Here is an 11997-nt window from a genome sequence, read left to right on the forward strand (position 1 = left end):
CATCATCCCAGAACATATGATAGTAGGCGAATTCAAGATTAGCTCGTTGTGCCTCGTGTAAGCTTCGGTTGAGCCAGTCTATTTTGATATTTTAAAACTGAACCATGACTCAGAATTTGCTGTATTCTTCTCTTCGTAACATTGAGAGACATTTCACGTCGAATTTGGTTAGGGCTGCTGGTTTTATTGACAGCCTACCGTCTTATCTCTCTATTGCACCTGACGTCAATCTTAGACTACCGCCCAATTCTTCTAATCTTTCCATATCCATCAGGATTTTTCAAAAAGTGGTGATTTACTTTTAGCACTATTTTGTGAACTGAGCCTCCGATTGACTATAAACTAGAATACTAGCATGTTCCTCGATAAATAGCTGGGGTCCTCTATTTGACTCACTTAAATTGTAGGGTAGACCATTTCATGATATATTCAAACTATACAAATGCAAGGCCCCAGCAAGATTTAAAAAATATGTTTTATTATTTAAAATATAATAAAATTCTCAGTTTTAAGAATAGTAGTTGGTGAAAACCAATATAAATACGCCCAAGAAAATTAGCCTCCATCCTTTCTCTCCCTTTCTATAAGTGACGTTTCGGTTTTCTCAAAAATGTTCACGCAAAATAGTAGCCTTAAATTTAGTTTTTGTCTACATTTCTCTGCAAAATCAGATAATCTACTCAAACTGTTATTTAAAAAATGCGACTGAAGCACATCTCGTGCTACACACACCATCCATTTAAAGCCTGTGGCACGTGCATCAAAATATGACATTTAAATGTTAAAGATACAGAGCGGAATAAAAGGGTACCAGAGCAGAATAAAAACTCTTGTGAAAAGGATTCAGAGTGGAAAATGCAAAATTTGAGAAGAAAAATAAAATGGAAAATGCTGGCGGGCAGTAAGCGAGTCAGTCACACACACACACATTCACATATCCAAAAAATAGTGCAAAAAGCCGAAGTGGTAAGGGCAGACAGATGGATGGATGGATGAATGCAGAGTGTCCCAAGGGAATACCTGTACGCTTCCAAATGAAATATTTTTAGATGGATACACACAGGCGTATATATATTTGACGTAATGGGGGAAAACAAGTTGTTATGACTGACATGGTCACAAATACAATTACATATTTCGTTGGTCTAAAAACTACTGCAATACATATAGAGATTTACAACTGAAAAACTACCGACATACGTTTGGGCGCACACAAATGAAGGATTATGACAGAAGGTAGGTCTCGAAATGGCGAGACATGATGAACGACGACAATGACAAAAAATGTAAAAAAGAAACAAAAAGAGACTAGATTTGTTGCAAGAGACAAATCACAACAAATCTAGGTATGTGGGTACATATGTATGGGCATTAGGATGGGTTGGTTTTGAATTAGTTAATTTTATAGAAAAGTATTAGTTGAGAAATGAATTTACCCAAAAATTTCCAAGATGTGTAGACAAAAGATTAATTATTCTAGCACCATTCAATTGGCCATAGAACTATATACCCGAAATTTTACAAAAATTCTGATACAAAATTTGAAATTTTGATGAAAATTGAGTTGAGATTGAGTTAGTTTTATTAATTTGGGCAAAGTTGGATATATAAAAGTTTTGGATTTCATGTTATTTTAATATATAAAAAAAGAAAACTTAAAAATTAAAAAAGAAACAAATTAATAATCAACATGCCAATAAGTCCCTGTGCTAAAGTTACTAGGCGCGCTTTATAAAGTGTTTTCTAAGCATAGGTGTTATTTCGATATTCAAAGAAAAATGTTATTTTTTAATATAAATGATCGGATATTTATTTCATTATAAAGAGGAAGGTATGCCTTTAGAAGTGGAAAATAACATCAGGCAAATGACCACCACGACCACGCTTACAGGACAATATCCTTTTCATGAAATTTTCCATAACCGAATTGCAAAGTGGCTGTCCTATGCCCCCGAAAGCCTCACGAATTCCATCTTTGAGGAGTTGAATCGACCCCGCGCTGTTGGCATAGACCTTCTCTTTCATGTGGGCCAAAGGAAAACAGTCACAAGGTGTTAAATCACAAGATCTCGGTGGGCAATTGTGATCACCTCTTTGAGAGATAACACTGTCCGGAAACTTTTCCCGTAAAAAATCAATGTTTTCGTCGCTTGCATGGTCGTAGCTCGTAGGATTAATACGATCCAATTCCGGCCATAAAAAATCGTTAATCATCTCTCGATAGCGCAATCCATTCACCAGTAACACCTGTTATTGGAAAACCATATACATATGTAGGTGCAGCCCGCATCTAATATGACTATGCATTTTTTTATTTTTTGATTAAATTAATTTTTTTGCAAAAATATACTCCATTCTATAAAAAAATCAAATAAATTCAAGTTTCAAGATTCATAAAATTCGTAACATTTTCCCAAAATTTTTTATCAGAATTCAGAATTAATAAAAAAAACAAAATTTGGGTTCGCAGTTTCCTAGCCCATTCGATTTTGTTCAAATAAAGTGAAAGTTCGAAGTCTATCAAAATTCTCCTTGATTTTTGATAATTTTTTTCCCCCCTGACGATGCTATATAAAAAAAAAGGTCGTGGATTTGTGAATAGACAAAATGCGCAACACCTCAAAGAAAAAAATTAAAAAAATTCAACATGCTTTTCTGGTAATTTGAAACTTCATTTACTGAAATCTAATGGGCTATGTTATAAAATCTGTACATATGTACATTTTTTTTTAACTCTGATTCAGAAATTTGAAATTTGGATACAAATTTTTCCCAAGTTTTTTAATATATATTTTTTTTTGTATGAAATCGGGATGAATATGGTTTTTGTTGGTCAATGGGCTATACTTTTTCTAAGAAATAATGAACATTAAAAAGAATAAAATAGCCAAAACTGGTCAAAATGTTATATTTTTTCGAGGCCTGTATATATGCAGTGTCGGTTAAGTCAGACTGAATTAGATGTGCAACAACAACAAAAAATTACTCAAAAGCTGTCTAAGCTCATTAAAATATCCAGGAAGAAAGCAGGTTTAGAAAAATATGGGTAGATGTGAATTTTTCTTTCTATTTATAAACAATATTTTATATACACAAATTTCAGTCCACTAGTGGAAAAATTAATGAATAAAACAAACATCCAATTTACCTTTATCTTAGTTTAAAATTGTAAGCTTAAAAAACATAAGTGAAAAATTGCTAAAACTTTTGAATTTTTTTTATTTCTTAATTTTTTCCACAGAGTATTTGGAAAATCCGCACTGGTCATCAAAACTAAAGTTGAAAGTTGTGTTTAAATTACATCAGAAATTTTTTAAATTTTAAAGATGTAGAAACAGCTCATACTCAATAATTCTATTTTCTTTATAGATATTGGGAAATAGTTACAAAACCCTCATACTTCACACAAAAAAAAAAAAAAAACCCAAATTAGTGTGAACAGAACCTTTAAATAAAATATGTTTTTTTTTTGGTTGAGTGTACACTTGTAAAAATTTAGAAGATTTCTGTGTGAACACATCAATGGAACTAAATTCATGAAAGCGTGTTTGTTCCAACAACGAAATATTGAACAAAAAATCTTTTATAAAGATTTTAAATATTATTTTGTAACAAACTAGCTAAAAGGTCCCAAATAAAGGATGGTTAAGTTTCAAGGGCTGGTGTTGATTTTGAATAAAATACAATTTTTTCAAGGAATTATTGTCATTTCTCTTTATTATGATAATATTGGTATGGCTCAATTACGCATGGAACAAAATATCAGCCAAATGGCCGCCGGGGCCTCGGCGGCACACCTCCTTCCTATGGTCCAAATTTTCGATGACGCTGAGGCATAATTGAGGTTCTATGCCGTTAATGTGCCGAATTATTTCATCCCGTAGCTCTTGAATTGTTGCTGACTTATCAACGTACACCTTTTCTTTCAATTAACCCCAAAGAAAGAAGTCGTTGACGTTTAGGTGTGGTTCACATTCAACATCGGACCTTGAACTTTAACCACCCCTTATTTTAGGTGGGCAACTAAGTTATCGCTGTTCTTTTGATGAAAATACAATTTTATTCTGAAAAACTGGTTACAAGTGAATCATTCCATGTCCATCGCTGGCTACTACTTTTTTCCAGCTTTTTGGTAGATCTCGTATACCGTCGCGGTAAAACTGCTCATCTTTTGAGGCTATCCACGCATCAAGACAATTTTTTGATGTCTTCATATGAATGGAACTGCTGGTCAGCTTGACCATGTGCCATCGATCGGAACAGGTGATAATTGAACGGCGCAATATCTGGAGAATGTGGCGGGTGGGGTAGGATTTCCCATTTCAGTGTTCCCAGGTATGTTTTAATGGGTTTGGCAACGTGAGACCGAGCATTGACATGATGTAGAATCACTTTATCATGCCTCTCCGCGTATTGCGGCCGCTTCTCGCATAGTGCTCGGCTCAATGGCATCAATTGAAGTCGATACGAATCCCCAGTGATGGTTTCGCTTGGTTTTAACAGTTCATAATAAATAACACCAACTTGGTCCCACCAAATGCATAGCATTACCTTCGCAGCGTGAATATTCCGCCGAGGCGACGACGTAAAAGCATTACCGGGCAGTCCTTATGACTTCCTTTTCCTTGGATTGCTGTAATGAATCCATTTTTGATCACCCGTCACGATGCGATGAAGAAAACCCCTTAATTTTTTGCCGTTGGAGCCGTTGGAACCCAAGTCCCCTGTTTTTGAATCTTTCACAAAGCATCCAAACGCTTGGAAATGGATTGGCGGGTAACTCCTAATACTGTAGCAAGCTCTTCTTGCGTTTGACATGGATCCTCATATAGCAATGCCTCCAATCACCGTCTTCGAAGGTTTTTGGCCTCCCTTCTCGCGCACGGTCGTCAACATTAAAATCACCGTCTTTGAAGCGACGGAACCAATCGCGGCACGTTGTTTCACTTAAAGCAGCATCTCCATAAACTTTTCGTAGCTCTCGATGCGCTTCAGCCGCCGTTTTTTCGAATGAAAGAGGAAAATCAACACTTCCCGCAAGTGACGATTATTCGGCACAAAATTATACATTTTCACAAAACCAAAAGTGCATGATACCAAAACAAAATCACTAATGTGTCGGAGCAGTTTGTTTACCATATGTCTAAGCTTAGTTCACGACGTTGAGGTTATGTTAGAATCGATTAGCATACACTTCTGACGGCGTCTATTGACAAACAGCAGGAACTTAGTTGCGCATTATACAAGTTGGGAGTACAAAAACTCAAATCTGTTGAGATAAACTTTTCATGTTCAAAAGATCGCCTATTACAATTTTTGAATATTTATTATAATTAGTTTATTTGAACTTTCCTATTTTTAACGCCTAATGAAATGAAATGAAAGCCTATTAACCTTAAAATATGGTTGCTTAGGCTATAAGAATCTGCAATACTCATTGACTTAAAAACTAAAACAATTAAGAAATAAATATAAATCGAGCCGCCCTAATATTCGCAACCAAACATACCATTTGACTTACATAGACACATTGACATATGCAAAAACACGACAATGCAAGTATGCATGTAAAAGAAAATACGGAATCAGAAAACACAGTTACGCACAAAAAGACGCCTGCTTTTGACAGACAAAACCAGGTTAAAAGTTTAAAATATGTTAAAGCATATTTTGAGGCGATTTTCATAACAATTCGGTAGCTAGCAGCAGTTAGAGTGGTTTAGTGAATAAACATTGTATTTATTTATACACACACATACATACATGAATACACACATACATTTATAGATACCTACCTACATACATATGCCTCACATATCTCTATTTTAATTTAAACCATTTTTTTACATTTCCTTTTCTCTGGCTTTGTTGTGACGGCCTCTTGATGCTCCGCAGGGACTTAAGGCACAGAGCAACCAGAGCAGGAGAGTAAGCGTAACAACGTCTATATTTAATACCCTTGTTTTTGGAGCTTCATATGAACCCAAAAATGTTAATTCTAGCAAAACAAGAACAATAAAATAAAAAAATAAAAGCAAAACATTGAAAACAAAGAAAAGCCAACGGCCAACAGGAAGCCAATGCCGTATTGCTGAGTGCGTGTATTGGTGGACATCTTTTGGGTGCAGTAACATGGAGAGGGGTAAATGTTTTTATGTAAAAGTGTATAGGGAATGTTTGCAATGAACATGCTGAGCAATTATATTTCTACTCGGGTTTTCAGATTCTAAAAAGTGAGGGAACAGGCTTTCATTAGCTTGCAAGTTACAATACTTTCGTCAGAAATCTTTAAATGCCTGGTGAATATATCGCCCAATGACGCAGCGAAGTCCCAATTCAGTTAAAATTCCAATGTTGTTAATCTCAAAATATCTTGTTATGTCATCTGCATTCCTGCCTATACTGTGAGTAGATAATCCCAAGAAGAGTGACGTGCAATTTTTCACTTGCGAGTATTACAGATTTTCATTCAAAAGAGGTCCTGGTTATGATGCAATACAGAAGTTGATAAATTGGGGATGCCTGAAATTTCTCAATGATTAACATCTAAACTATGTCTGGAACATAAAGATTATTTCCTATTCATCCTATGACAAGCGAATGCAAAATGGCAGTAATGACAATGCTGACGACATCGATTGAATGTATCTCCAATCTCGAATTTGATACATAAAAAAAGGCGATTTATAGTTGGGTATCTAACATACAAATCATCCGTTCACCATTGAATTGTATTCCTTTCCAATCGCGAGTATTTACTATAGAAACATCAGCTACACACCTACGAGGCGGTTCTGTTTGGCAGCTGCCTTTATTGAAGATTAGACTACCTCACAATAGATTTGACAGACTTCAAAATGATGAAATAGAAAAATTATGAAAAATATCGACTGGTGTTCACTGGCGTTGTTTGATAGATTTTAAGTGTATCCAAAGGTTTCCTGGGTAATATCGGAAGAAAAATTTTTCGCAGATGTGATGAGTTCTGAAACAGACATAAGTGAGGTAGAAATCTTAAATAATTTTGATTTTATGAACTACTTAGAGAATTTGACGAACACACACAACGGCATGAAGTTGGTCCATGGACTAACAACAGGAAACGGGAACTTGCGAGAAGTTTGAAGAACATAATAGTCAAGGTTAGCTAATAAGTGGTAATGGTAATGGTTATATGGGTTAGGCCAAGGCCTTTATGCACTGTAACCAGATTTAGGTATTGTGCGCCCCCAAGTGCTTAATTTTAATTACAGTCGAACTTCGATAACTCGAACTATGACATGCCACAAAAAAAAAATTGAGCTATCAAGATTTCGAGTTATCAAATATAATATACATATGTACATACATACATAAAAATCCATAAACAAAATAAAACCTGATGGAAAAATAAAACAATCCATAAAACTCAAGGGTTAGCAAACAATTTTATTGATAAAACAGTACATGCTTCAAATTATGTATAGTTGCTATATTATATAATATTGTATGTGTATATTTTAAAATTATATATACATAATTAAGAACATTGTATGAATAGATGTATAGCTTTCATTCGTTTAAAGTAAAAAAGTCAGTTATTTGGGATTGACGAGAGGATTTTTTCTTATGATCTTAAAAAAAGCTTCAATATTATTTAAACCATTGTACAGAGAATCGGTTGTATGTTCATTGGTTTTTAAATATGACCGCAAAATCTTGAACGAATTTGCAACTAGCTCGTTTGAAACTGGTTGCAGCATATCATCTTGGAAATCATCTTCTATATCACTTTCGCTATCATGCTCAAATTCGAATTTAGATCCCAATAGCTCCACAATATCTTTATATGAGGGAAACTCTGAAGTAACAATATCGTTATCCACATGCATAAAATCATTAAAGGTGACACCTTCTGTACCTTTGATATTTTGCCAAGCTTCATATTCATTCTGCAGTTGAATCTCTTCCTTACTCCTTTCTTTTATGCGTTCGCTTATGAAAACCAAAGGAATGTCATCTTCTTCCTCCCATTCAGAATATTGACCGAAGCCGGCTTTTCTAAAACAATTAGAGATGGTTTCAGGCTTAACATCGATATTCCATGCATTAGTTATTTCATCAACACAGTCCATTAATGTAATGTTAAGATTTTGGATTACTTCAAAGCATTTTATAGTATTTTTCAAAATTCTGCGACGATAATGACATTTTAAATTTTGTATGACACCTTGATCGAGTGGTTGTAATTTTGATGTCATATTCGGGGGAAAAAATGCAAGTTTGATAAACTTTAATCTCTGTTGGATGTCTTTAGGATGCGCTGGGCAGTTGTCAATAAAAAGTAGAATATTTCTTCCGGCTTTTCCAAATTGTTTGGCTAAGTTAAGAAGCCATTCTTCAAAAAAGGCCCCCGTCATCCACGCCTTTGAATTTGCTTTATAGTCGAGAGGTAACCATTTAACACCTCTAAAACAGCGGGGTTGATTACTTTTACCTATCAAGAGTAATTTCAATTTTTCTGATCCATCCATGTTTGCAGCAATCATCAATGTAACTCTCTGTTTACTGTGCTTTCCTCCATGGCATTTCTGGTTTTTAAAAGTTAAGGTGTTATCTGGAAGACATTTAAATAATAAGCCCGTCTCGTCTGCATTGAATACGCCCCGTGCTTGATAACCTTCTAATAAATGAGGTAAAACATCACGTTGCCATTTCATACAGTCTTCTTCGCTTACATCATTACTCTCACCACACGCCTTTTTATGACATATACCAGATCTTAGAAAAAAAAAAATAACTTTAGGTGCCAGCTTGCACATTTATTTTATGAATGTACATACCTTCGTTTCTAATTATCGAGCCAACCAGTGCTTGCCTTGAAATTCGGTTGTTCTAATTTTTGACTAAATTCCAATGCTTTTTCTTTAAGTAATCCTCTGGATATAGGCAAATTCCGTGTTCTTGCCGATTTAAACCATTCTAAAACTGCTTTGTCTACATTTACGTATGTTGGCCTTTTTAGTCTCTTTGAACTCCCACTTGCACCACCACTTTCGATTGCAGTAATAACCGTTTGTTTATTTTTTAAAATAGTTGACACTGTATTTGCCGGAATAGCATACTTTACAGCTACATCTTTTTTTCGCGCACCCATTTCTACTTCCTTTACTAGTTTAAATTTTTCATCAATAGATAAAGTTTTTAAACAACGTCTTGATGACATGTCAACAGAGTTTATTTTCGCGTAAGAACTAATATACTAATAAAATACCTGTGGACTTAAATAGTGCAACGATCCAACTGCTGACATCTGTTTGCTATAAAATAAGCAACACGTAATAAGGGGATTTCCCCGGAAATTCCACTTATCAAAGCTAGCGCCAAATATTCTGTTCGAGTTATCAAGATATTCGAGTAATAGAAGTTCGAGTTATCAAGTAAAAATTACACACAATTTTCACTCTAAACGCCATTGCCAATCAATTTGATTCGAGATATCAAATATTCGAGATATCGAAGTTCGACTTATTGAGGTTCGACTGTATTTAGTATTACGAGGAATCAAACCAGCGTCTTAGGAGGAAGCATTTGTAAGTCTTCCTCCAGTAGTAGGTACGAGCCCAGGATTCTGTGTCCGCTGTGATCTAATGCTTTGTAATTGGTGATTAAGTGTGCTATGGACTTCTCCTCATCACAGCAGAATCTGCATAAACGAGTGCTAGACAGTCCTTTTGTGTTGAAGTGTTGATTGCAGGCAAAGTAGCTTGTAAGTGCTCCACAGAGTAATCTAAAACCCTTTTTATCTGGCGTTAGAGCAGATTTTTGAGCATTTTGGAGTGATTAGGGCCAAGACAATGACATCGCAAAGATGGCCCTAGAATGGAATCCACAAGGCTCCAGAAGAAGAGGGCGGCCATGAACAACTTGGATGCGATCAACACAAGCGGAATACCAATCAAGATGTCCTGGCATAAAATGCGAAAAATTGCAAAAGATCGCTCACGTTGGTCTGAGCTTGTTTCCGCCCTATGCCCTGATTAAGAGCGGTATTTCTTCATATTACTATATAAATAATTTCATGTACAAACTATTTATTGTTAATATGGCAAGAGATATCAAGGAATAAAAAGAAAAAGGGCCGTTTATGCCTGGATTTAGATCCATTTTTTGACTTTCTGTTTTAGGCTATTTTTGTTAAAGCCAAAAAATGCGATCTAGGCCCCACTATTATTGCTCCTACCCCTTGGAGCGTTTTGCATCCATCTGTATACCATTTTTGCGAGTCATCATATGGCCATGTTGAGCTAGACGGGAAAATTATCTTGTGTCTCTTAATAAGATTGAGTTCGCTGTCTGTGCGGTTATTCGCCTGGTTTATGCATGAGGAATGAATCTCCTGAACCTTGTTTAGAGTATTGCGGTGTCCAGTAAGATATCCTGGTTTTAAATTTTTCTTTCATATGACAGGAGATTCCTTGCATAGCAGCTTCCTCTTGTACTGCTAAGTGTAGCGGTGGTAGATTTAAAAGCGCTTCTATGCCTGGAGTTGGGGTAGTTCTCATAGCCCTGTTATGCTTAGGCACGCCAGCCTTTGTTGTGTACACACCATTTTTGTCCACCATACCAATACCCCTTATAGTAGGATAGGACAACTCAAAGAAAAAAATCTGCAGCCAGAGGGTCTACAGGTATTATCTTTGGTCACTTAACTTATGCAACGATAGTCCAAAGATGGCCGACAACAAGAAATTATAGAGATATAGATATCAGATCGGTCCACCAACACCCTTGGAATACAGTCGATAAATTACTAAGATAGCGTTTTTTCACTAGACTGAAAGAGAAAGCGAGGATAGAATTAACGAACCTACCCAGTATTATATGGAAGACGCTTTACATCTATTTCTCGGCTTTGGTCGAGATGAAAAAAATTGGCAGCTACTTCTCTCCTTTAAGAGAGAAGAAGTTTGCTTATCACGAGAACTTTTCGAGTTTGACAGTCGGTAATTTTTCAATCTTCATTGGCCATTAGAACCAATTATTTTGCTCCTTCTATAAGCTGGTAAAAATTGAGCCAATGATCCTGGAGAAAAGGCTTATGCTTTAAATATTGTCCGTGGCCTCTAGAGAGTTGCTTTTTTACTATAGCAAACAAAGCTGTTGAGAAACAGAGAAAGGAAGTATTCGAACTCTAATGATAATGAATAGGACCAACAGATGGCGAAATTCTGCATGGTAATAAAGAAATTCTGTAGGCGGCTAGTATCCATGCGGAATATCTCCTCGGGCGTACTTACTATAAAAAGTGAGAGCTTAAATATCATCTTCAACTCGTAAAAGCACTGCCGATTCCATTTTATCATATCACAGAGAGCTATCACAGAAGGAGCTCGAAGTTATATAGAGTTATAACGTCTAAATTCCCATCGGGTGGCGCTCCTTTAATACACACACAACTATCAAGAGTTACGGCTTTGTTAGCCTTAGACGATCATTCGAACGCCTCCGATTTACTCGTTCGCCCGTAGATATAAAGCCTTCGCTACCTTACATGTCCGAGCCCTGACTCCGTGCATGCTGTGCAGAATCAAGGTCCAACTATCCAAAAGCCGAGGAGCACCCATCTCTCTTTACACCCTCTACAGTGCCGTGCCCGCAAGTCAGCTCCTCAGCCATGCAGCCTCCTGGGAGCACTTAATGTGCCTCGAAAAATCAAAATCACATTTATTCGGAATCTCATTAGGTAAATGGTTTTATGTTGTAAACTAAGTTTGTCGCGATTTATGGTATTTGGAGAAAAAGTGTAAAGCAAAAGTGCGTACAGTTGGGTCTTCGCAGCGCTGTAGGGCGCGCGCATAATGCGTTTTGGCTGATAACGGCGCTGGCTGCCGTTGGCAAGACAGGCAATTGGGTGGTATTGCGTTAAAATCGCATTATACTACAAGGATTTGTGGAGTTTCAACAATAAATGTGTTAAGCCGAAAAGTGGATAAAAGTATGAAATGGAAGCAGCGA

At 36.2% G+C, this 11997-nt stretch overlaps 1 protein-coding gene across 1 annotated transcript in view; it reads right to left on the reverse strand.

Annotated features, from left to right (window-relative positions):
* The window catches only part of LOC128864833 (kinesin-like protein CG14535), a 33927-nt gene extending 25813 nt beyond the window's left edge, over positions 1 to 8114 (reverse strand). Inside the window, exon 1 of the mRNA XM_054104591.1 lies at positions 7651 to 8114. Within this exon, the coding sequence (XP_053960566.1) occupies positions 7651 to 8114 (464 nt within the window). The remainder of the gene's footprint in view (positions 1 to 7650) is intronic.
* Between the last annotated feature and the right edge of the window lie 3883 nt (positions 8115 to 11997).

The sequence above is a fragment of the Anastrepha ludens genome, chromosome 5 (genome assembly GCF_028408465.1).
Source record: "Anastrepha ludens isolate Willacy chromosome 5, idAnaLude1.1, whole genome shotgun sequence".
Taxonomy (NCBI): Eukaryota; Metazoa; Arthropoda; class Insecta; order Diptera; family Tephritidae; genus Anastrepha; species Anastrepha ludens.